General features: G+C 39.2%; 1 protein-coding gene across 2 annotated transcripts in view; it reads left to right on the top strand.

The window, feature by feature from the left end:
• The window catches only part of BMP5 (bone morphogenetic protein 5), a 135301-nt gene that overhangs the window by 65350 nt on the left and 42249 nt on the right, over positions 1-27702 (top strand). For both annotated transcript variants that reach the window (XM_081519075.1, XM_081519076.1), the window contains exons 2-3: positions 3841-4033; positions 23342-23490. In XM_081519075.1, coding sequence (XP_081375201.1) covers positions 3841-4033; positions 23342-23490 — 342 coding nt within the window. The remainder of the gene's footprint in view (positions 1-3840; positions 4034-23341; positions 23491-27702) is intronic.

Raw genomic sequence — 27702 nt, forward strand, 5'->3', positions numbered from 1 at the left:
AGAACACTGGAGTGGGTTGCCATTTCCTTCTCCAATGCTTGAGAGTGAAAAGTGAAAGTGAAGTCGCTCAGTCCTGTCCAACTCTTCGCTACCCCATGGACCGCAGCCCACCAGGCTCCTCCATCCATGGGAGTTTCCAGGCAAGAGTACTGTAGTGGGTCACCATTGCCTTCTCCGTCAGTCTGTTATACTTAAATGTAAAATATTCATGAGCCCTTAATGGACTCCTTACTGCCCAAGGTTACTTAGAAAAGCCCCTGTGGTTATTTTGCACCGCCTGTGTACCTAGGATGCCTGTGCAGGAGTGGAAAAGTCTCTGTGGTTACTTTGAAGCATATCTGTGAGCTCTCCTGGGTGTGCCTGGCATGGAGTTTAGAGCTCAGCTTGCATCCCGTTCAGACAGGCCACCCTTTGTTTTTGATGCCTAACTTTCTACCTAACAGATTAAAATTATTTGGCAAAGTTTCTTTACTCTCTCTCCTCAGTTTCTGCATCTTCAAAATGAGGATGATAATAGAACCTACCCCACAGGTTGTTATAAAGTGTAATGTGTTAATGTTAATAAAATGCTTAAAGCAGTTTTATTTAAATATGCTTCATGATGTCATCTGTTTTGCCTCAATTAGGATCAGAAAAGAAGGAGTTTACAGTGAATTAAATGTAGTGCTGTTTAAAAACAAAGAGTTTTGGCTAATTTTAAATTCATATGTACACTTTAGCTATTAGAAATCCAGTTTGTAGGTAATTTTCTGCCCTTACACTTTGGAGGTGGAGACTTGTTCATAGCAGACTACACTATAGCCAGCTGAAGTTTAGACATAAAAGTGATTTAATTTATGGAACAAAATAGGATCTTAAAAATGCAGTCATCTTCCTTATTTAAAGTGGAGTCACTCAGTCGTGTCCGACTTTTTTCGACCCCATGGACTATAGCCTACCAGGCTTCTCTGTCAATGGGATTCTCCAGGCAAGAGTACTAGAGTGGGTTGCCATTTCCTTCTCCAGGAGATCTTCTGATCCAGGGATCGAACCCCAGTCTCCTGCATTGCAGGCAGACGCTTTACCCTCTGAGCCACCAGGGAAGCCCCATTCTTTATTTAGGAAAAGGTTAATTAATTTCTAATTAATTTCTCCAGGAAATTTAGGACCAGTGAAAGTCGCCCAGTCATGCCCAACACTTTGCGATTCCATGGATTATACTATACAGTCCATGGAATTCTCCAGGCTAGAATACTGGAGTGGGTAGCCTTTCCCTTCTCCAGGGATCTTCCTAACCCAGATGAACCCAGGTCTCCCGCATTGCAGGCGGATTCTTTACCAGCTGAGCCACAAGGGAAGCCCTTAGGAGCAAGATAATGATATTTAAATAACAAAAGTTCATGAGTCACAGGAGACAGTGGTGGTGTAGCCAGGCAGCCTGAGAGCACTGTTCTCTTCAAGTTCATGGGATGAAGATGCCTCGAGGTATAGCTTACATTTTCCTTTTTGCTGGGGCATGTATCTAAGGTGGAGGTGGGTCTGAGCTTGCTCGCCTAAACCACCTGCTACTCCTCTAGGGAAAATAAACCAGAGATTATTTTGGAGGATATAAGCAAAAAATTGTGGGTTTCTTTATCATGAGCTTCCTCTCAGACTTGGAACCTGTCTGATGCTGGTATTTAAGGGTCCAACAGCCTCGGTTCCCTAAAATCACTCCTCAATGATCAAGATTGCCTTCTCTCTTCCTTAATCCTGACCTTTCCTCTACTTTAGGACCCCAATGTCATAAATTTTCAGCAGGGTTGGTAATAACATTTCAATTAATCTCCTAAAGATATTCTTGTATATTAATGCAATTAACAAACTTTATGAGTTGTTTTTATAGCATACATCTTTTATCTTCTTTAATGACATTTTAGCAATGAAATATCACTGAATGTATGTAAAAAATATTATTGTAGGTTTGTGAGACACTTGGAACACAGTACTTTGCAGTGGATTTTTTGTAACCTGTCCTATGAGTGCTAAATTGCTTTAGTCGAGTCTCTTTGCAACTGTATGAACCGTCACCTGTCAGGCTTCTCTGTCCAATATTATCTGAAACAACTGAGATTTTAAGAAACCTACCAATGCTGAGAAACTTAATTCCATCAAATGATATGTCATTACTAAACATGGTGCCCTTTCATTAGGTGGCTCTTTAAGAAAGACTTTGGTACCCAGCATGAGACAAACTGGGATGCAGGACTCATCACTGGAGTGCCTGCACCTGGACTGGTCTTCTTGAGTAAAAAAAATACAAAGAAACTATAAGGGACTAAAAATAACTATGTGTATGCCAGTTGGGGCAAAATACAGACAACAAGATACAGAAAGATCAAAAACTCAACCGCCACTTCTAAAGAGCCTGGAGCAAAAATAGGGTGTTGAGAGCAAAAGCAGGGTCCTGCACGTGCCCCCTCCACACAGCACCACCTAAGCCATCTGTCTGGCCTGACCCCTGGACCCACTCCTACCCTCAGCTCATATAAGGAGCCAGCTCACTGCCACCCTCCCCTCAGCAGCAAGCAAGGGCATCTATTGCTTTTGCTCCCTGCTGCTGTACCAGGCGGAGAAGGCAATGGCACCCCACTCCAGTACTCTTGCTTGGAAAATCCCATGGACGGAGGAGCCTGGTAGGCTACAGTCCATGGGGTCACTAAGAGTCGGACACGACTGAGCGACTTCACTTTCACTTTCCCTTTCATGCACTGGAGAAGGAAATGGCAACCCACTCCAGTATTCTTGCCTGGAGAATCCCAGGGATGGCGGAGCCTGGTGGGCTGCCGTCTATGGGGTCGCACAGAGTCGGACACGACTGGGGCGACTTAGCAGCAGCAGCAGCTGTACCAGGGGCCCCAGTAAAGCCTTGTCTAAATTTCTTGTCTGACCTCTGATCAATTTCTGTTGATTAGGGAAGGGCAAGACCCCTGGTGAATAACAAGCATAGACTGTATCAAGCAATACAGCATTTTATAAAGCCAGGTTATATAATGATATGCCTGTCACTTCCTGTCCTGAGTTCTTCAACACTCCTTCATATTCCCAAGAGGAAAAATTCTCTGACCTCTTTTGGTAGGAAGGTTGCTGAAGGCGGAATCGTGTTCCTCTCTCAATTACGGAGCCTAAGAACAGGCGGAGGGCTTTGGGAGGCTGGATGCTGCTGCGCCACTGGTGCGGGGGCTGGGGGGTGGATTGGGGAGGTTGCACTCAGTAACCACTAAGAACTAATGAAAGTGCATTTAAAAAAAAAAATAGAGCACTGCATTTGCTAAAGGGAGGAAAAAACTCTCCTGGGAAGACATTTTAGAAATAATCTTCCTTGTGAAAATGAATTTGTTTTATTTCCTTGACCTCTAAAATTTCACAAACACAGTCCCGCTGTGCCGGCAGCTCCCTGGGCCGCCTTCCGATTTTCCTCCCTGGGCTGTACTAAATCTCACCGCTGACCTCACCTGGAACTCTGGAGCTCTCTATCACAGAGTCCTAATTCTTGCATGAAGCCTTCTCTGTTCCGGTGCTGGATACACACACTAGTAATAACTTTACAACCATCCCTTTAAAACACATTTTTGGATAACCTTTCCATTTAGGAGCCAGGAATTTGTATAAAACCGCAGAGGCTATATTGCTTTTGAACTAAAGGCTGTTGGTTTGTGGAATTTCCTTTAACTAGAAACACGTATGAGTCTGTGGTTTTAATGTTTTCCCAGTTTTATAACATCCTGCTTGTTTGTTTTCCAAAGTGAAAGAATTTACCATTAATTTCCATACTTAATAAAGGACTAACATTTTACTTCCTTTTCTGTTTGTTGGTTTCAGTTGAAAGAGACAAAGATTTTTCGCACCAGCGAAGGCATTACAAAGAATTCCGGTTCGATCTTACGCAGATTCCTCACGGAGAAGCAGTGACCGCAGCAGAATTCCGGATATACAAGGATCGGAGCAACGGCCGGTTTGAAAATGAAACGATTAAGATTAGCATATATCAGATCATCAAGGAATATGCAAATAGGTATCAGTATTTTATCTGACTTATTATCCTAGCAGATGCACGTTACACTGTAGTAAAATCCGTTGATAACCCGTGTAATGTATCGAATCATGTATCGAATCATGCTTGTTTGCATGTGATGGCACCAAGGCATGTATAGGCACGTGGAAGACAAGTGTAACTGAAACGTGCCTCGTATGTTTCACAGCTTTTTCGTACTCCCAACGCCCATCTGTGCTCGATGGTCTTATGCTCCCCTGTATGTGTTCTCCAGGACCGTTGCCTCGTTTTATAAATGAGAAAACTTCCATTGTAATTCTACACATCTGGAATTTATGATTAACATTATTTACATCACTTGTTTTTTAAGTTAGAGTGACTTTGTGTTTTCCTGGTGTTAAGTGTGAACTGTGTATACTTGTTACGTGGGTTTTGTATTTGCAGTAAATTATGACAGCTAATCTGTATGTCTTCTGTCTATAAAATGCTTAATTCAAAATGGTACAAAAATGGACAGAGAATCTGAAATTCTAAATGTATGAAAACCTCAGCTATAATTACTGCAAATGAGCTATCAAATATAAGAATTAGACTTTAGTGGTATTTTCAGACCTTCCACCAATATAGAAATTGCTTGGGTAAAACCTTTGGCAACCCATAAGCACTTTTGTTGGACTGCTCTTGCATTTTTTTTTTTTTTTTAATTCTCATTGAGATATTCTGTTGAGGTGGAATTTGTTTTCCATTCATTAAATTTAGATTTCCACTTTGATGAAATACTCTGTCCTTCTTTGACAAGACAAACATTTAAAGACAGCTATCATGAACCTGCTGAGGCCTCTCTCTCTTTATTGAATATTTCTAGCTCCTGACATTTGCATCTTTTTTTTTTTTTTTGGTGTTAGAGTGTACAGGATTTTCCAGTGAGTGTTCCATAGAAACTAACTCCTTATAATACTCAGTGAAAGAAGAGAATAAAATGCTTCTGGGGTCAAATGCATTTCAAAAGTATACTTGTCAGACTGTGTTTTAGGTGCTTCACCACTCATATCAGAATAATAAAGTCTTGTCAGCAAAGAAACCTGTCAATTTAGTTTTACCTAGTTTTCTTCAAAATTATTCAAATACAGAATCTTTTCCTTTGGTTATCCTTACTATCCTACGAAACATTGGTTCAACAGGACACACCTTAATAGAAACTTCTCTCTGTACACTGTTATTTTCAGAGCAGTAATTTCAAAGCGTAAACATCTCTGCTCTTTTCTCAGCTGTAACACATACTAGCTATTTGTCTAAGGGTGAGTTTTTTGGTTTGTTTTAAACCTCAGTCTGGTAGTTCCATTTATAAAAAGATATTATTTTCTCATTACTTTATTTTTTTAAAATACTGAATAGTGGTGGTGTCTTTTAAAATTAAATGACTAGAATTGAAAATAATGATCCAAATACTATTTAATTATATTGCCATAGTTAATAAATCCTTCATTTATATTTCTCTTTTACTATGTCTGTTTTGACATTTGGGCTTGTGACATCCTGAAGGAAGGGACAGTGTTTTAAGTAAATTTTTATTTTTACATTCAGAACTATGAATTTGTTTGATATGATTTATAATTTTGAAATTATCATTAGCCATGAATCGGATGCTTCTTCCACGGACATATCCTAAAATGCTTGAATTATCTTACTTTTTGACTATTCGCAATATATTTTTATATATGTTAAATCTGTACTTGGTTATTCAACATACCAAGTGTTTTTTTACAGGAACTGTTTGTACACCAGGCCCCTATTAATTTGTTTGAATCTAAATATAGACATTTACATTGACCACAATTAAAGGTCCTAACTTTTATTTAGGTCCATTGTTGTATCTGCTTAGGATATTTTTGAATGTCCTCCTACTGAACTAGCTATGCTTTGAGCTTGCTTTCTCTCTATGCTGTAAGTATGTTAACTACAGTTACATAATTTAAGACATAATAACAATGATGAGAATAAAGGACTAAAACACTTGTAATTAGAAAATAATGCTAATATTTATAATTATTTATTAATTATTCATTGATATTTATGGATTTATTTATGAATGAACATATGCTGAGTTTTATCAATAATACATTTTGAAATATTTATGAGTATTGATGCTTAATCATACATAATAGTTTTGGAAAATTTCATTTCTCTCCAAAAATGGAACATTTGTCTCTTTTGAAACTTTGGCATTTCTTTAATTATAACTGATTTTAAACATGCTGATTTCAGTGTTTCTACCACTCTGTCTGACTGGTCTATCACTATTCTTGGGTATAATTTGGTTAAGTCTTCCCTTATTTTAATATGTGTTTAAATCTACTGTAAGATCCAGAATTTCATGATATTTTTTCCTAACTCTTTGAAAAAGATTTCTAAAATCTAAACTACATGTATCTGTTGATTGGTGTTTTCTCACACTACCATTCCAGACTATAGAATGGGATAGCTTGGATAGGATTCTATTCAATTTAACGAACATTATTTTGAAATATTTAACTCAGTGAATTCAATTGAATATTAATTCAGTTCTACCAAGTTCACATTTTTAATATTTACTATTAAGTACTTTTTCTGATTTGTGATTTTCTCCTGTTCAGTTCAGTTCAGTTCAGTTCAGTCGCTCAGTCGTGTCAGACTCTCTGCGACCCCATGAATTGCAGCACGCCAGGCCTCTCTGTCCATCACCAACTCCCGGAGTCTACCCAAACCCATGTTCATCGAGTCGGTGATGCCATCCAATCATCTCATCCTCTGTCGTCCCCTTCTCCTCCCGCCCCCAATCCTACCCAGCATTAGGGTCTTTTCCAATGAGTCAACCCTTCACATGAGGTGGCCGAAGGATTGGAGTTTCAGCTTCAACATCAGACCTTCCAATGAACACCCAGGATTGATCTCTTTTAGGATGGATTGATTGGATCTCCTTGCAGTCCAAGGGACTCAAGAGTCTTCTCCAACACCACAGTTCAAAAGCATCAATTCTGCGGTGCTCAGCTTTCTTCACCGTCCAACTCTCACATCCATACATGACCACTGGAAAAACCATAGCCTTGACTAGATGGACTTTTGTTGGCAAAGTAATGTCTCTGCTTTTAAATATGCTATCTAGGTTGGCCATAAGCTTCCTTCCAAGGAGTAAGCGTCTTTTAATTTCATGGCTGCAGTCACCATCAGCAGTGATTCTGGAGCCCCAAAAAATAAAGTCTGACACTGTTTCCCCATCTATTTCCCATGGAGTGATGGGACCAGATGTTCAGTTCAGTTCAATTCAGTTGCTCAGTTGTGTCTGACTCTTTGTGACCCCATGGACTGCAGCAGGCCAGGCTTCCCTGTCCAACACCAACTCCCAGAGCTTGCTCAAACTCATGTCCATCAACTTGGCGATGCCATTTAACCATCTCATTCTCTGTCTTCTCCTCCTGCTTTCAATATTTCCTAGCATCAGGGTCTTTTCCAGTGAGTCGGTTCTTTATATCAGGTGGAGCTTCAGCTTCAGCATCAGTCCTTCCAATGAATATTCAGGACTGATTTCCTTTAGGATGGACTGGTTGGATCTCCTTGCAGTCCAAGGGACTCTCAAGAGTCTTCGCCAATACCACAGTTCAAAAGCATCAATTCTTCAGTGCTCAGCTTTCCTTATGGTCCAAATTTCACATCCATACATGACCAGTAGAAAAACCATAGCCTTGACTAGACAGATCTTTGTTGGTAAAGTAATGTCTCTGCTTTTTAATATGCTGTCTAGGTTTGTCATAGCTTTTCTTCCAAGGAGCAAGCATCTTTTAATTTCATGGCTACAGTCACCATCTGCACTGATTTTTGGAGCCCGAGAAAATAGTCTGTCACTCTTTCCATTGTTTCCCCATCTACTTGCCATGAAGTGATGGAACTGGGTGCCATGATCTTAGTTTTTTGAATGTTGAGTTTTAAGCCAGCTTTTTCACTCTCTTTCATGTTCATCAAGAGGCTCTTTAGTTCCTCTTTGCTTTCTGCCATAAGGGTGATGTCATCTGCATATCTGAGGTTATTGATATTTCTGCCAGCAATCTTGATTCCAACTTGTGCTTCCTCCAGCCTGGCATTTCTCATGATGTACTCTGCATATAACTTAAATAAGCAAGGTGACAATATACAGCCTTGAAGTACTCCTTTCCCAGTTTGGAACCAGTCTGTTGTTCCATGTCCAGTTCTAACTGTTGCTTCTTGACCTGCATACAGATGTCTCAGGAGGCAGGTCAGGTGGTCTGGTATTCCCATCTCTTTAGGAGTTTTCCAGTTTGTTGTGATCCACACAGTCAAAGGCTTTGGCATAGTCAATAAGGCAAAAGTAGATGTTTTTCTGGAACTCTCTTGCTTTTTCTGTGATCCGATGGATGGATGTTGGCAATTTGATCTCTGGTTCCTCTGCCTTTTCTTAACCCATCTTGAACATCTGGAAGTTCTTGGTTTTCTCCTGTAGGGTTATGCTATACTTATTGTCTTCTGTGTATTTGCTAATGTGTATGGAATATGTTCCCTATTATTTGTTTAAATCTCTGAAACATACAAACATACACATGCATGCCTAACACTTCAATTTTATGTATGATTGTCCATGCGGGAGAATCTCTTGCAAAATGCCGTCCTTATATGTGAAGAAAACATTCATCCGCTGCCAATGGTTCATTAATCCACAGACTGCATGTGTGCTAAGTCGCTTCAATTGTGTCCAACTTTGTGCAACCTGATGGACTGTGTCCCGCCAGGCTCCTCTGTCCATGGGGTTCTCCAGCCAAGAATCCTGGAGTGGGCTGGCATGCCCTTCTCCAGGGGATCTTCCAGACCCTGGGATGGAACCAGTGTCTTTTATGTCTCCTGCATTGGCAGGAGGGTTCTTTACCTCTAGTGCCACCTGGGAAGCCCTATCCACAGTGTAATAAAAAAAAAAAATGCGATCCTATACTGTGCCATTGCCTGTAAATCTAGGACCGCCTTTTTGCACTACAGTTTCTCTGCCAAAGAAAGACATTTAAGGGACAGAAGCTGTAGAAAGGGCACATACACCTCTAGTGTATTTCACGTTTCTAGATAGCATTTCAGAGTCTTTGTAGAAGATGGTAGTATATAGTAATAAGAGAGCAGTCTTCAGAATTCCCATTTGGAGAAAGTACATCTTGAAGTTTCAGTTTATAAATGTAACCAAAAATAAAAGCAAAAATAAGCATTTCAGAACAATAAAAATATTTCAGATGTTGTGGGAAGGACTGGTGCTTATCACAGTGCTAAGACCAGAGTTGATACTTAATTAATATATCAACAGCTTTCTAGGATCATCTATTTTACTAGGATTTAGGGAGTTGTATACAAAGGGTAACTAAAAGTAGTTGGCTATTATAATAACAGTAGCTACCATTTGCTATTATTTATGTCAAGATAAAGTAAGCAAAATGATGCTAGTTGACTTTCCTTAATAAAAAATTACCTGATCTTTGATTTATATGAAAGGAACTGCTACATTCTTACGTCTAATAATGAAATGAACACCATCCAGCTTATGAGCCATTGAAGCTATATGTGAGCTTGTTCCTGAAAACCCAAGTTTTAAATAAATAATCAAATTGTCCTATAAAATACAGTCAAAGAGGATGGGCGACTGCTTATCCATGAATTTATTTTATGGAAATATCAGAGATATAGAAACTTAGACAAAGATTCACATATAAATGTTTATCACAGTATTATTGTTTACCATTGCATAAGTTGAGAATATTTCAATTTTAAAGAGAAGAGAAAAAGTTGTACTTTTTTCCTGAAATATTGAAATGCTACACTTTATACAGCAAATAGAAATTGTGCTTTAAAGATATTTTATTTAATAGTAACACTAGAAAGTGCTTAGGCTGTAATGCTAATTAAATAAAAGAATGAAACAAATTTTATTTATACATTATACATATAGTTATATAGTTAGAATGAATTCACGTGCAAAATGAAGGAAGCAGCAAGTTTTCATTAACAGCTTGGTGGTAATTTTAAATTTTAATTCAGCCCCCTTCTTTACTTTTAAATTTTCATAGTGAAAATTATTTTTATAATCAGAAACAAGCGTAAGCATTGTTGAGTGAAAGAAGATAATGAAACAACTTTACCCGTTTCTTTACAAAATAACAATCCAACATTTCCAGACAGGCAGAGGCAAAAAGCTAAACTAAATTGAACATAACACCAGGATTAAAAAAAATAAGTTGCTCTAATTTTTCTTAGGCTACGAGAGGCATAGGACGAACACAGATAATTTATTTCTTTCCACTTTTTATGGAAAATGTTCTTGACAATTAAAAACCTTGTCTGTAATTCTCTGAAAGTGAGAAGAACTGATTAAAAATACTTCATTTATTTATCAGGTGATCACAGTTAAAATGCAAATTTTAATACTGAATTGCTGTTATTATTTGTGGAGTGTTAATTATTTGTGGCTTCATATATTTCTCAACTTAAGAACCGAAATGCAGATAGGAAAAGAAACTAGTACTTTCAGACACTTTCAAGTCTTGGTCACCTCTTAAAACTTCTGTCATCAAGCATGTGGGTTTTGTGAATGTACTTTGTTGTTATTGTTCAGTTGCTCAGTTGTGTCCAACCCTTTGTGACCCCATGGACTGCAGCACGTCAGGCTTCCCTGTCCATCACCAACTCCCAGAGCTTGCTCAAATTCATGTCCTTCGAGTGGGTGATGCCATCCAACCATCTCATTCTCTGTCTTCTCCTCCTGCCTTCAATCTTTCCCAGCATCAGGGTCTTTTCAAATGAGTCAGCTCTTCCCATCAGGTGGCCAAAGTATTGGAGTTTCAGCTTCAGCATCAGTCCTTCCAATGAATATTTAGGACTGATCTCCTTTAGGATGGACTGGCTGGATCTCTTTGCAGTCCAAGAGACTCTCAAGAATGTTCTCCAACACCACAGTTCAAAAGCATCAATTCTTTGGCGCTCCACCTTCTTTATGGTCCAACTCTCACATCCATACATGACTACTGGAAAAACCATAGCTTTGACTATATGAACTTTTGTTGGCAAAGCAATGTCTCTGCTTTTTAATATGCTGTCTAGGTTGGTCATAACTATACTTCCAAGGAGCAAGTGTCTTTTAATTTTGTGGCTGCAGTCACCATCTGCAGTGATTTTGGAGCCCAAGAAAATAAAGTCTGTCACTGTTTCCATTGTTTCCCAATCTGTTTGTCTAAAGTGATGGGACTGGATGCCATGATCTTAGTTTTCTGAATGTTGAGTTTTAAGCCAGATTTTCACTCTCCCCTTTCACTTTCATCAAGAGGCTCTTTAGTTCCTCTTCACTTTCTGCCATAATGGTGGTGTCCTCTGCATATCTGAGGTTACTGATATTTCCCCCGGCAATCTTGATTCCAGGTTGTGCTTCATCTAGCCCGGCATTTCTCATGATGTTCTCTGCATAGAAGTTAAATAAGCAGGGTGACAATATACAGCCTTGACGTACTCTTTTACTGTTTTAAAAAATGTTTTATTTAAATACAGTTGATTTACAGTGTTGTGTTAGTTTCAGGTGAACTGCAAAGTGATTGAGTTATATATTTATGCATACATATATGTTGCTGATTAGTTGCTAAGTCGTGTCTGATTCTTTTGTGATCCCACAGACCGTAGCCTGCCAGGGTCCTGTCTGTCCATGGAATTTCCCAGCTAAGAATACTGGAGTGGATTGCCATTTCCTTCTCCAGGGGATTTTTCCAACCCTGGGCTCAAACCTGTATCTCCTACATTGGCAGGCAGATTCTTACCTCTGAGACACCAGGGAAGCCCAGCATCTTCTTCTACATTCTCATCTATTACTGGTTATTAAAATATATTAACTGTAGCACAGTTCCTTGTGCTATGCAGTAGGTCCTTGTAGGCTATCTGTTTTGTATATGGTATAAGATGTAATAGTGTTTTGAATTCAACTAAGAAACAATTGAAAAGTCAATGCAGACTGTACTCTTTAAGGGAGTGCGTTTGACATTGCAAACGTGCACGTGTGCGTGTGTATGTGTGTATGTGTCTGTGTGCTAAGTTGCTTCAGTTGTGACCGATTCTGTGACCCTATAGACTGTAGCCTGCCAAGCTCCTCTATCCATGGGATTCTCCAGGCAAGAATACTGGGATGGGTTGCCATGCCCTCCTCCAAGGAATCTTCCTCCAAGAATCAAACCCACATCTCTTATGTCTCTTGCATTGGCAGGCAAGTTCTTTACCAATAGCGCCACATGGGAAGCCCATGTATGTGTGTGCATATATATAATTTCACATATTTAAAGCTTACTTTCCCTAAGGTATCCTCTAGGAGTGTCAGGGTGGGGGTCCTTGAAGTAATTTAGGTTTATGCTTTATAGATATATTTTATGTTCAAGACACTGTCTGATCTATTAACCTTCTACTCTATAAATACTTTGATAGTGTTATGTAATCAAATATGAAAGAGACAGACACATGATGTCATCTCTTTTCACACTTATTTATCTTAGCAAGACTCAAAACTCTTAAAATTATATATTTTATTCCTATCATCTCCCACCTCCTTCATTTATTCGTACTCTTGTTTTAAATGTGTGCCATTTAAAAGAGTGTTCTGATATTTATCCAAATCTTTATTTTTCTTGGTAAAAATTTAACATGCTTTGCATCATTTCACTTATTTAATCTTTTCGTGTGAGGCAGACAGCCTCATATTCTGTATAGAAAGCATCGCTTTTCAGTCACAGCTCATATATCTGGCATTATTGGGAAATGAGGTTTCCACATGATTGAATTTTCCGGATAATACATCTGAGTTGACCATGCTTTTGCTGAGCACCTTGCACATGGCCAGAACAGGGCACACAAGGAGAGTAAGTAAGATCCCCACATCTCATAGCCTGAGGCTGGGGTTGAGGTGGGCTTGCCACACACAGGCTTTAATAACTATAAAACAATGCGCTAAGCAGCATGATGTAAGTATGTACTACGCGTTGTGGAAATACAAATGAGGGTAATTAATTCTTCGTGTGAGAGGGTGAAGAACCTTGGGGAAAGCCACTGGGAGGCATTTACCCTTGAGTTGAGCCTTTGAAAATGAGTAAGAACTTTTTTTTTAATGTCTAAGTATATTTTTCTGACTCTTTATTGAAGTATAGCTGATTTGCAATGTAGTGTGAATTTCTACTGTGCAGTAAAGTGACTCGGTTATGTGTGAGTGTGTGTGTATATATATATATATATATATATATACACACACATTATTTTCCGTATCCTCTTTCTTATGGTTTATCATGGGATGTTAAATATAGTTCTCTGTGCTAGACTGTCGGACCTTGTTGTTTATCCATCCTATATATAATAGTCTGCATCTGCTAATCCCAAACTCCACTCCTTCCCTCCCCCCGAAGTCTCCTCAACCCTGGCCACCACAAATCTGTTCTCTATGACTGGGAGTCTGTTTCACAGATAGGTTCATCTGTGTCATATTTTAGATTCTGCACATAATTGATATCATGTGGATTTGTCTTTCTCTTTCTGGCTTACTTCACTTAGTATGATATTCACTAGATCCATCTACGTTGCTGCAAGTGGCACAATTTTGTTCTTTTTTATGGCTGAGTAGTATTCCATTGTCCCTATGGACTGGATCATTTTTATCCATTCTCTTATCGATGGGCGTGTCGGTTGTTTCTATGTTTTGGCTGTTGTGAATAGTGCTGCTATGAACATAGGGGCACATGCATCATTTTGAATTATAGCTTTTTTTTTCTGGATATATGCCCAAGAGAGGGATTACTGGATCATATGTTAAATCTATTTCTAGCTTTTTTAGAAACCTCCATGCTGTTTTCCACAGTGGCTTTACCAACTTATATTCCCACCAACAGTGTAGGAGAACTTTCTATAATGAGAGTGGGGTGGTGGTTGGGAGAGAGATGAGAGAGATCCTAAGAGAGAGATTCCTAAGCATTGACATGTCTAAGTACGTAAAGAATTGAATGAATAAATGGTAAGAACAATGCCACTAGCCCTGCTACTAATTACAGCAGTCAGCGCTTGTCCACTGGAACGGCACTCACCGTGTGTCTAGCACTGAGCTAAGTGCTTTCCTTGAGTTAATGTTTTTTACGAGTATATACATTTATATATTCCCCAAAGAAAATGTGCTGTGCAGAAATCAACCCCTTCCTAATGTTCTACTGTGAATATAAATGTCTGTGCCCAATTGCAAAACATTTTAAGCCGGCCTGCTGGCTGTCATTCGCCACCTTCCCTGCTTGGATATATTTAGTTGAGCTGTCATCATTCCCGTCCACGGTCAGTTTCACATTGACATCCTCTCCCCCTCCTGCTTCTCTAGGATTTGCGACTCTTCTGTGGACGTATTTCAGGGTGCACACTGACAGTAGCACCCAGGAGATTTCACGGGCTCTTGAGAGCAGTGGAGAGAACACTCAGACGGGCAGTGCCGTTGGCTCTGAGTGTATAGGACAGCACCCAGGCACGGGCAGTGCCGTTGGCTCTGAGTGTATAGGACAGCACCCGGGCACGGGCAGTGCCATCGGCTTTGAGGGTATAGGGCAGCACCTGGGCATGGCTTGTGCTCCTGCACTTGCAGGGCTCAAGCTCTAGCTGTAGTTCTCCCCTGAGGGGATTCACCCCCAGGAGACATTTAGCGACGTCTGGAGGCATTTTGGGGGTTCACTGTTGGCGAGGGTGGAGGACTACTGACATCCAACGGGTAGTAATGCTGGGGTAACAAAAGATGCTGCTAAAACTTCTGCCATCAACAGGGCACCCCCACCCCACAGAGAATGATCTGGTCTAAACTGTCCATAATGCTGAGGTTGAGAAATACTGCTCTAGCTATAGATTTATGTTACAAAGCTAAAAAGGGGAATAATTCATGCCCTAAAAAGTAATTTTTTCCTTGACTATTTCATATCCATTGGAGTCATAAGAGTCATAGCATAGAAGAATTCTTAGGAACTTGAACTGGGTACGTCATTCATTCATTATGGAACTTAAAAGGTCTGTGTATGTAATACTCTCTCTTCTTTGTTTCTTGTTGACTGAGGGACTCTCTCATGCTGCGTGTGTGTGTGTGTATTCAGTAGCCCAGGTATAGATCTCTCTGCAAGGGAAAAATGTGAAATGGTGTAGTGCCAGGAAACCTGCTAATATTATCAGTATCTAGGCAATTAAAAAAAAATCTGCAAAGAGAAAAGTGATTGAATTTTCATGGTGGGAATTCAGCTTGTTTTCCATTTTTGCCATTCAAGTCCATGTTCTATTACTATTTTACCAGTTTGCATCTATACCTTTTAAATGTAAACACAGCATTGAATTAGATAATCTGAAAATGGGTGTTCTGTGAGATTTACAGAAGCTTATTATTTCTTATTTGTTTTGGGAGAAAAAAAAATTACCATCTGAAAATACCAAAGTCAAATTCTAACACTTTTAAAGTTGCTCATGATAGAAACTATTGACATTATAAACTCCAGAGAATAACATTTGCATCCATTTGTAATACGTCCCATGCTTGAACTGTATGTCCCATTCCTTAGATGGTGTGTATTTATGGTTGGATACCTGAAAAAGATGTCTGCTTTCTTCTTAGGTGGTCATCATTACATTTCTACTAGCCACGGTAAGCTCTTCAGAGACAAAGGAGATGAAAGGAGTTGAAAAAGTTATAATGGAGGAAGTCTGGGGAAAGTGGAGATAGCACTGTGCTCTGAAAGGTTCCTGCCTCATGGAAATAGAGTATTTTAACTTTTGCCTGGAAGTTTATCTCTATATCTTCCAGACAGTTTCCTGAAACTTTGCTTGACCAGATTTAGAGCTTTTTGGTTAGACAGTAGAATGTTTATGCTCTTGGATAACTGCTCCTTCTTCATCTTCTCTCTGTCAATCTCTCTCTCTCTATATATATATATATATATATATTTGTGTGTATCCATATATATATATATATATATATATATATATACATATACATGCATACGTATGATTGAAACTGTAACAATATGAAGACTATTTCTCTTTCACCATCTCATTGTTGATTACATAAATAACTTTACTTCCTTTTGATGTTTTCAACTTCATTTTTTCCTCTAGTGGCAAAAGATTCAACTATGATTTTCCTCTCTTCCATATAGAGATCCAGATTATATTACATTTGTTCTTCACACACTCTTTTAAGGCAGGGATTATTGTACTCTTTTTATGCATGGGGAAACTGAGGCTGAGGAAATCCTTAATTGTTCAAGCTCTGTCTGCCCCCCAAATCTTTATTTACTTCACTATAATACATTGATATTTATATAAAAATGATAAAAATTGTTTTAGCTCTTCTAATGTCATAGTCTTAGATGTGTATGCATGCTCAGTCGTATCCAGCTCTTTGTGAGCCCATGGACTGTAGCCCACCAGCTCCTCTTGTCCATAGAGTTTTCTAGGCAAGAATACTAGAGTGGGTGACCATTTCCTACTCCAGGGGATCTTCCTGACACAGGGATCAAACCCATGTTTCATGTGCATCCTGTATTGGTAGCTGGATTCTTTACTATTAGCACCACCTGGGAAGCCCAATGTCATAGTCTTAGATATATAAGACTGTTTTCAGATGTGTGGTTTTGGGATGATGATAACTCAACTTTTACTGAATTTGGCCCCTGCTGCTCAGTCCTTAGTGAAGTTCCTACCCTTTTGGTATTTTGAGACTCCCAAGGCACATGTACAAAACCTTTCCTCTGTCAGTAAAATAAAGTGTATTCTCCTAAAGCAGTAAATACAAGCCCACCAATTTCCCATGAATAGACATGTTTAAACCTCTGATTATGAATGAAGTAAGATATGCTCACATGTGTTTGTACCGAACTCTTAACTGTATCTACACATCTACATATTATTTTTCACCTGTGAGCAATTATATTTAATATATCTATGTATTTCATATCTAATACATCTATCTGTGCTGCAAATCCTTTATCTGTTCCGTGTGACTCTATATTTAACAACTGCATGATAGCTTAATTTAGCTATATGAGGAATTTGTATGCTAATCTATATCATACTGAATACAAAGGTTCAAATTCTACCTGAAAAGAAAAATACAAATTTTAGTCATTATGAGTTGTTTTGGTCAATGTAAATTGACTTCCATGTGTTAGTTTTTGAAAACATTTCAGTGTGGATAATTGTTATAATGTCAATAAACTGAATGCTCAATCCAGGATTACTCCTGCTTTTTAAAGTTTTTTTCAAAAATAGTATTATGGGTTAAACTCTGCTCCCTTCTCTCCCCCATCCATATGTTGAAGTTCTAGCCTCTCATACTTCTGAATGTCACATTACTTGGAAACAGTCTTTAAAGAGATAACTCAAATATTCTTTAAAGAGGTAATTATAAAGTAGTCTTTAAAGAGATAATTCAAAATATTCTACTATTTCCTGGGACATAAGTGCTATCCTTTAGTGGAGTAATTTTATACTTCTAAAGAAATCACATCTCGATTTCTACAGAATGGATAGGAATTTATTTTTAAGATGCTGTTACGAGAGTTGCTGCATGACTGAAAATTATGTAATTATTAACATTGTGCTTATTAAAAATAGACTTGATTCTTCTAAAGCATATTCTCGTCTGTAGTTAATGCAGAAGAGTTTTTTATGCAAAAAGAAAGAGGAGAAATTTAAAGATAGAAGTTAAGGGTCAAAAATAAAATAGCTTTACTCAAGAATAGAAAACCATGAAGCTTATGAAGGTAACTGAACGTTTATAACCTTTCAGAGGTGAACTAGAAATATATAGATTTTCCAAATCATACTATTTGCCTAGGTTTACCTTCCAATGACTTGCGGTTTGCATCACAGAAATTCAAGTAACAAATAAAAATAAATAAATAAATAAATAAATTAAAAAAAAAAAAAAAGAAATTCAGGTATTTAGGCTTTGCTTGGATCTGTTGGCTGATGCTTTTTCTAAGTATTTTTAAAACTGAAACTATTTTCCTCATAGACTTGCTTAAAAGTTTTGAGACATGGACGTTAATAGTTTGGGAATTCTTTTTTTCGGGAAAAGTAACACAATTTAAAAATAATAAATAACTACCTAAAGATAGAGCTTGCTTTGTGGCTCAGCTGGTGAAGAATCCACCTGCAATGCGGGAGACCTGGGTTGGGAAGATCCCCTGGAGGAGGGAAAGGCTACCCACTCCAGTATTCTGGCCTGGAGAATTCCATGGACTGTATAGTCCATGGGGTCGCAAAGAGTTGGACACGACTGAGAGACTGTCACTTTCACTTCACTTTCACCTAAAGATATTTGTTAACTAGTTGAAATTGCTCTCAGAACTTACCTCTTTGTTCTGTTTTGTTATTCAAATGTTTATTTATATCATGCCAAGGATTGGTGATGCTTTGCAGGGTTTATTAGAACACCTTTACCAGATTTCAAATAAAATCAGGGTAGCACTTGAGTAGTTTCAGAACTACAAGGTGAATGCTTCTCTTAGGAAGTTAGCAATGTGATTAAATTAATTCCAAGATAAGAGTCTCAAAGATAGTTTTAAAATATATCAAAATTTTAAAGATAATCAGTATTTTCTTAGATTCTGTTTATTTGGTAGATTTTTCAAGTTACAAGAGGCAGGGAGAATTTTGCTTTTGTTCAACCACAATGTGAATATGATGGATCATTAAAATTCAACTGGGAACAAATTAATCTTTTCATTGCATTGTATTATATGCTTGTTGTATATCTGCAGAAACTCAAACTGAGTCCTGTATTGGGTGTGAAAAAGTGTCTGTAACCCTTCTTTGGTAAGGAAATTGTGAAAGAGAATGAAAGCTGCATTTTTTGGTGCATGGTAGCTGGTCAATTTAATTGATTGTAACATTAATACATTTATTTTAACTTCTCCAGGTTAATGGAAGAATGGTTTAAATCACATTTAAGTAAAGAAATGGAGCTATAGCCTGTAAAATATTGACTGAGATTCTTTACTTCTTTTACGATTCATTTTTTAATGATCACTGATGACTTTTTTCTAAGGAAATAATAAATGTACATGATTTTATTCAAAATTAGTTGTTTAAATTTTGTAAGCCATCTTTGAAGTGACTTCTAAGATACAGATTGATGGAAAATACAATAGAACAATATTTAACATAACTTATTATGACATAGCTCTGATTTTCCTCATATGAATGATATGCTGCCAAATTCAGCACAGTCATCAATGTATAATAATATATTTCTGTTCTACTTTGATGGATTTCCTTTGTTTTTACCACCAAACTCTCTGAGCCTCAATTTCATCAATATAAGAGATCTATTTTAAAGACTAAATGTCAGAGAGAGCACAGATTTGTGATTGCCAAGAATGAGGAGGAATGGCAGAGGGATAGAAGGAATTTGGGATTAGCAGATGCAAGCTATTGATATATAGAGGACAGATGAAAAACAGGATCCTACTGTATAGCACAGGAAGCTATATTCAACATCCTGTGATAAATCATAATGGAAAAATATGAAAAACAATATATATATATATATATATAACTGCATCTTGTTTCTGTATAGCAGAAATTAAAAGAACACTGTAAAGCAACTATATTTCGATAAAATAAATTTAGAAAAAGATTAAATGTCAGAAATATGTAGAATTTGCCTCAGAGGCTGCCTATCAGTTGAGTTCAGTTCAGTCGCTCAGTCGTGTCCGACTCTCTGCGACCCCATGAATTGCAGCACGCCAGGCCTCTCTGTCCATCACCAACTCCCGGAGTCTACCCAAACCCATGTTCATCGAGTCAGCGATGCCATCCAACCATCTCATCCTCTGTCGTCCCCTTCTCCTCCCGCCCCCAATCCTACCCAGCATTAGGGTCTTTTCCAATGAGTCAACCCTTCGCATGAGGTGGCCAAAGGATTGGAGTTTCAGCTTCAACATCAGACCTTCCAATGAACACCCAGGATTGATCTCCTTTAGGATGGATTGATTGGATCTCCTTGCAGTCCAAGGGACTCTCAAGAGTCTTCTCCAACACCACAGTTCAAAAGCATCAATTCTGCGGTGCTCAGCTTTCTTCACCGTCCAACTCTCACATCCACACATGACCACTGGAAAAACCATAGCCTTGACTAGACGGACTTTTGTTGGCAAAGTAATGTCTCTGCTTTTAAATATGCTATCTTGGTTGGCCATAAGCTTCCTTCCAAGGAGTAAGCGTCTTTTAATTTCATGGCTGCAATCACCATCAGCAGTGATTCTGGAGCCCAAAAAAGTAAAGTCTGACACTGTTTCCACTGTTTCCCCATCTATTTCCCATGGAGTGATGGGACCAGATGCCATGATCTTAGTTTTCTGAACAATGAGCTTTAAGCCAACTTTTTCACTCTCCTGTTTCACCTTCATCAAGTGGCTCTTTAGTTCTTCTTCACTTTCTGCCATAAGGGTGGTGTCATCCGCATATCTGAGGTTATTGATATTTCTCCTGGCAATCTTGATTCCAGCTTGTGTTTCTCCCAGCCCAGCGTTTCTCATGATGTACTCTGCATATAAGTTAAATAAGCAGGGTGACAATATACAGCCTTGACGTACTCCTTTTCCTATTCGGAACCAGTCTGTTGTTCCATGTCCAGTTCTAACTGTTGCTTCCTGACCTGCATACAGGTTTCTCAAGAGACAGGTCAGATGGTCTGGTATTCCCATCTCTTTCAGAATTTTCCACAGTTTATTATGATCCACACAGTCAACGGCTTTGGCATAGTCAATAAAGCAGAAATAGATGTTTTTCTGGAACTCTCTTGCTTTTTCGATGATCCAGCGGATATTGGCAATTTGATCTCTGGTTCCTCTGCCTTTTCTAAAACCAGCTTGAACATCTGGAAGTTCACGGTCCATGTATTGCTGAAGCCTGGCTTGGAGAATTTTGAGCATTACTTTACTAGCATGTGAGATGAGTGCAATTGTGCAGTAGTTTGACCATTCTTTGGCATTGCCTTTCTTTGGGATTGGAATGAAAACTGACTTTTCCAGTCCTGTGGCCACTGCTGAGTTTTCCAAATTTGCTGGCATATCGAGTGCAGCACTTTCACAGCATCACCTTTGAGGATTTGAAATAGCTCAACTGGAATTCCATCACTTCCACTAGCTTTGTTCGTAGTGATGCTTTCTAAGGCCCGCTTGACTTCACATTCCAGGATGTCTGGCTCTAGGTGAGTGATCACACCATCGTGATTATCTGGGTTGTGAAGATCTTTTTTGTACAGTTCTTCTGTGTATTCTTGCCACCTCTTCTTAATATCTTCTGCTTCTGTTAGGTCCATACCATTTCTGTCCTTTATCGAGCCTATCTTTGCATGAAATGTTCCTTTGGTATCTCTAATTTTCTTGAAGAGGTCTCTAGTCTTTCCCAGTCTGTTGTTTTCCTCTATTCGTTTGCACTGGTCACTGAGGAAGGCTTTCTTATCTCTCCTTGCTATTCTTTGGAACTCTGCATTCAGATGAGAATATCTTTCCTTTTCTCCTTTGCTTTTTGCTTCTCTTCTCTTCCCAGCTATCTGTAAGGCCTCCTCAGACAGCCATTTTGCTTTTTTGCATTTCTTTTCCATGGGGATTTTCTTGATCCCTGTTTCCTGTACAATGTTACGAACCTCTGTCCATAGTTCATCAGGCACTCTGTCTATGAGGTCTAGTCCCTTAAATCTATTTGCCACTTCCACTGTATACTCATAAGGGATTTGATCTAGGTCATACCTGAATGGTCTAGTGGTTTTCCCTACTTTCTTCAATTTAAGTCTGAATTTGGCAATAAGCAGTTCATGATCTGAGCCACAGTCTGCTCCTGGTCTTGTTTTTGCTGACTGTATAGAGCTTCTCCATCTTTGGCTGCAAAGAATATAATCGAGGCTGCCTATAGCAAGGAAATAATAAAATAATTTCTTATACAGATACTCATACACTTGTAAAGTTAATACTAAAGTTAGGATTGGTAAGTATTAGTAACAATAACACTCTGGAGATCATTCTAAAACATACAAGTTTATATTCATAGCTGCTACTGCCCTCGGGGAACTTGTGCACACAGATGATGTTAAAACAAGTTAAGTGAAAGTGAAGTCGCTCAGTCGTGTCCGACTATTTGCGACCCCATGGATTGTAGCCTACCAGGCTCCTCCGTCCATGGGATTCTCCAGGCAAGAATACTGGAGTGGGTTGCCATTTCCTTCTCCAGGGGATCTTCCCGACCCAGGGATCGAACCCGGGTCTCCGGCATTGGAGGCAGACGCTTTAACCTCTGAGCCACCAGGGAAGTCTAAAACAAGTTAGGGTAGATCCATAGCTCAGTCCATGGGAAAAGTGAAAGGCGCTCTGTCGTGTCTGACTCTTTGTGACCCCATACAGTCCATGGACTTCTCCTGACCAGAATACTGGAGTGGGTAGCTTTTCCCTTCTCCAGGGGATCTTCCCAACCCAGGGATCAAACCCAGGTCTCCAGCATTGCAGGTAGATTCTTAACCAGCTGGGCCACCAGGGAAGCCCAAGAATTCTGGAGAGGGTAGTTAGTCTATCCTTTCTCCAGCATGTCTTCCTGACCTAGGAATCGAACCCGACTCTCCTGCGTTGCAGGCAGATTCTTTACCAACCGAGCTACCAGGGAATCCCCAATCTTACGGGACTTCTCCCTTAATCCAGTGATGTGTTTGGTGAGCTGCTCTTGGCCTCTGGTATCCATAGAATAATTAAATAACAAAAACAGAAAATGAAATAAAAATGGGAAAAAGTATAATAAAGTGGAAACAAAAGGAAAATGATCTCTAAAACGGAGGCTTGCATCACAGACTGCCTACCCTCCACCTCCATGGAGAATCCTCAGCCATCCAGAGCAGCTACTTTCACTTCGTCTCTATTCAGTTTAACAGTTGCTCATGAACTTGCCAGGGTACTGTTCCTTGCAGGTAGTGGTTTGGGGAAATACTGATTATCAGGGACTAAATCAGGACCACTAAGCCAGTTTGTAAAGGAAACTTGACAGCGAAGAGCGGGAAAATGGAAATTACGTTCAGATATTCCTAATCTTCACAGATTTGGGATGGGAGTCTAGCAATCAAACGTTCTGTATCTTATTACTCATCACTTGAGTCATTTATTCCCCCTGTTCCTTAATCAACTCCTGTTATTTTAAACATGGTTTTGTAGTGTTTTCTCTTAAATGTAGGGAATGATGGTTTTCATTCAAACCTGTGACTGCTTTTGTTGTTGTTTTCTTTCTCCTTAGGGATGCAGATCTATTCTTGCTAGACACAAGGAACACCCAAGCTCTCGATGTGGGTTGGCTTGTCTTTGATATCACTGTGACCAGCAATCATTGGGTGATTAATCCACAGAACAATTTGGGCTTACAACTTTGTGCAGAAACAGGAGATGGTAAGCACTGAATTTTGTACATTTTGTGGTACTGATTTGGACACATTGAGAGTTACAGCTTTTTGTGGGATTTAACCAATGTACTTTTTATACACACAATGTGCAAAATGGTGCATTCTGTAAGACAGACCAATATATTGATTAGTTAATTGATTTATAAACAACATGCATTTATTGTCAGGCTCTGCAATGGCTTTGGGAGGTAAAGAAAACTTAAGCCCTATTCCTGCTCTTGGGGTTTTTAGTCTTGTGTTGAAGACCTGTATGTAAATGAGCAGCACAAGTGTAATATAGCCATACTGAAACAGAGTGATCTGTGAAGTGCTGTGGATCTATGTCTTGATTGTGGTGGTAGTTACACAACCATGTAATTTGTAAAACCACATAGACCTGTATACTAAAGAAGAGTGAATATTACCATAGTCAAAGAATATCTCAAAACTTGACTTAAAAAAGAAATACACATCAAAGCAGGTGATAGGGAAACAGACAAATGACCTACCATAATACGGAGGAGGATGAGGACGGAACAAAAGACTCACGAAAATATGCAAAGAGGTCATCAAGTTAGATCTTAGCATACTGTGATATTTGGTCAAAAGAAATAGCTCCAGGATCACTTCTGGGAGAGGCTTGTGGACTTTAAAAGGGGAAAGCACAACCTAAAAGCTGAGAGTTCTATTTTACTTGGTGGACAAACTACGGACTGAGGCCTGGGAGGCAGCCTCTCACATGACTCAGTTCAGTTCAGATCAGTCGCTCAGTCGTGTCTGACTCTTTGCGACGCCATGGACTGCAGCACACCAGGCCTCCCTGTCCATCACCAACTCCTGGAGTTTACTCAAACTCATGTCCATTGAGTCGGTGATGCCATCCAACCATCTCACCCTTATATGACTAAGGGACTGCTCTAAAGAGGTAAGGGGGGAGCTAGGATATATGGAGATTTTTGGCAACAAATACCAAGTAGTTGGAACATCAAGGGATTACTGTTAATTAAAGAAAGCCAGACATCTCAAGTTAGTGAATTTAGTGCTTTTCTATGTATGGGAAGATGCAAGAGTCTGGGCTCATTGAAGTCATTCCTCTGATATCCACCTCAGCTATCCAGGGGTCCAGGAGCCTGTACTTTCTCATCCGAAGTCTCCTCAGGTACACTATTGTGGGGGTGGGGTGGCTGCGGAGGCTGATAGTTTGATAGGGAGGCATCCTATTTCTACCCTGAGTTCCCTCGGGGCTGATTGGGGCGGCTGTAATGGGCTGGCTTGATGCTGCAATGACCTTTGTTTACTGATACGGCAGGTGGCATTCTTAGTACACAGGTCTAAAGGAAATCTTTTCTGAGAAGCTTCAGAAGTTATTTTTATGCTCAGAAGAACTTGTTGAATAAGGATGTGCTATGCGCTTGGCTTAATGCTGGAGATAAAATGGTAAACAAGTGCAGAGGTGGCTTCCTGAGTCTTGCAGCTGAATGAGGCATAAGTAGTCAGCATGTAATATTATTGAGTGCATGTTGCTACACGCTGAGTGTCAAACGTGAGCAAATTCTAGCTACAATCATAACATTCAGGAAAATGTGATTGGCGAAGAAATTGGAGGGCAGGAATTTTTGGCAAACAAACCAGAGTTCACACAGATGGTGATGGGAAGGATTTTGGCCCGTCTGATCAAGAGGTCAGGGAGCGCAAGGCCTTGTTCACCTTTGATCACTCCGAGTCCAAAGTTTTAAATTCAAATCTAGACTTCCAGGGCATTTTAAATTATATTTGTCACAACAGGAGGATAAACCATTCTTTAATGATTTGTTACCTTGATCAGTACTTTCAAAATATTCAGAAGTCTACCAAGTGGGCCTAACTTACGCTTCTGCTCCACACCTGAAAATAGTAGGATCATGGCTGCAGAGGGGGGCTTTAAAGTGATGATTTATTAGAGAAGGTGCCCTATTTTAGTTTGCTATCTTTAGTGTTTTGCAGGATCCAGCAGTAGAAACATCAGCCCTAGAATCTGTCTCCTTCATTTCTCCTTGCTATATTACACTAAGGAAGGAAGGAAAGTCGCTCAGTCGTGTCCGACTCTTTGCGACCCCGTGGACTATAGCCTGCCAGGCTCCTCCGTCTAATAAACTGCTGAGTTAAGTAAAAGTTAGGTCTGCCCAGGGTCTTTTTCAAGAAGGATCATCACTGACGCAGTTGGACTTCATGGTAACATTGCTTTACCTACAACCAGATTCGTAGCTTGAGAATCAGCCCATATCCAGTGCTGTTACTCCAAAGATTGCGTGTGTGGAGTGAGGTCGACAGACATGAATCAAATATATTCCAGAGTTTGTCTACTGAAGGTTTCACGTGCCTCGGATCTTGAGCTAGAAAAGGAAGGCTCATATTGAAAGTGTTATAGAAAAGTTTGAGACATCTGCTCCCAACCCCTCCCAATCCAGACTTTTCCATAGATTTTAATTACAATGCTGATGTTTGAAATTTTCATAAGCAATTAAAGTATTTTGAATTATAGGATATTTTCCGTTATGGCTTTGAGACTATCATTAAAGATTTTCAGCGTTCAGTCATTATAAATGTAGACAGAAAAGCATACATCTAAATAATCTCCCTTAAATTTTTACAGTGTTCAACTACTGTACATTTATGGTCAGAAATGTGACAGGGAAATGTGCCCGGAGGGGCTGAGCCAGTGGTCTCTTCCTTGGTATGTGGTCCAAACAAGAAAAATTAAATTAGTGGTATGTGCTTCCCCCAGTCTTTTCCTTGGAGATATGCTGAAATGTCTAACTAAACAAAACTGGGGAGATCTGTGAAATATGACTCCTGTTTCTTTTTAACTTCCTCACCCTTCCCTCCCAACTAGAAAATTCTGAAATTTCTCCTCGATTTGTTTTACTTCTTCTCTTCTGTTTGTTCTCATTCCTTTATACTCTAAACCATTTAGCTCTATCTTGCTTCCAATTCATCCTTTCTTTTGAGAACTACTTTATATTTTGTTTATCCTTTTCCTTTGATTGATTTCTCTTATATTTTAGGAGTAATTTTACTTTAAATGACTCATGTTATTTATGGGTCTTTTTTGGAGCCTAAAATAAACTAACATTTAACTTGTTTCAAAGGTTTCCAAATTCTTTATTTAAAAATTAGGCCTGAGATACACAGCATTTTGTTACTTTTCTTTGATTTTTTAATATTGCCTGATACAAAAATGTTAAAAGGATTAAATATGCTAGGCAACCTGGCCTTTTGTATTTAAGCAATACTTAAATTTTAAACACTTAACAGGTTTTAACTAGCACTAAAGCATATATGGCCCTGGGAAAGCAAATGACCCTCTGGGGTCACCTTAGTTTGATTAACTACAACCTCATGGGAACTAGGCTTGTGGCATGCTTCTATAAACATAGATAACTAGATGCCCCAACTTATTACTGCTCCCTCATCACTACTGCCGGAGAAGGCAATGGCACCCCACTCCAGTACTCTTGCCTGGAAAATCCCATGGATGGAGGAGCCTGGTAGGCTACAGTCCATGGAGTCGCTAAGGGTCGGACACGACTGAGCAACTTCACTTTCACTTTTCACTTTCATGCATTGGAGAAGGAAATGGCAACCCACTCCAGTGTTCTCGCCTGGAGAATCCCAGGGACGGGGGAGCCTGGTGGGCTGCCGTCTATGGGGTCGCACAGAGTCAGACACGACTGAAGTGACTTAGCAGCAGCATCACTACTGCTGATGTTCTCAATGTTCTATTGGAATATTGCTTCAAACAGATTAGACAGACATCTTTTATTTACAATAATTGATTCTGAACATGTTTACTTCTCAGCAAAGTAATTGGAAATCGTAAAAAAATGAAGCTCAGAAAAGTCAGCTTTCAAATTCTTTTGTTGACTATTATTCATTTATTGATTTGTTCGACACAGGATCTTCAAGTGCCTATCCATGCAAGACAAAGTGTTGGGGACTTCCTGGCAGTCCTGTGGTTAAAACTATAAACTTCCAATGCAGGGGCTAAGGGTTTGACCCCTACTTGGGAAACTAAGATCCCACATGCTGTGTGACACAGCCAAAAAGTAAAAATAAATAAAGGCCAAGTGTTAAGGAGACTATGAACTGGGAGATAGACATTTGTAGTTACTTTAGAAGGAATAAAGTGCCTTAAATCCTAAAAATAGTAATACAATCAAGACACTACAGGAAAATGTGA

The sequence above is a fragment of the Giraffa tippelskirchi genome, chromosome 8 (genome assembly GCF_054371585.1).
Source record: "Giraffa tippelskirchi isolate mGirTip1 chromosome 8, T2T-mGirTip1v1.2.pri, whole genome shotgun sequence".
Lineage (NCBI taxonomy): Eukaryota > Metazoa > Chordata > Mammalia > Artiodactyla > Giraffidae > Giraffa > Giraffa tippelskirchi.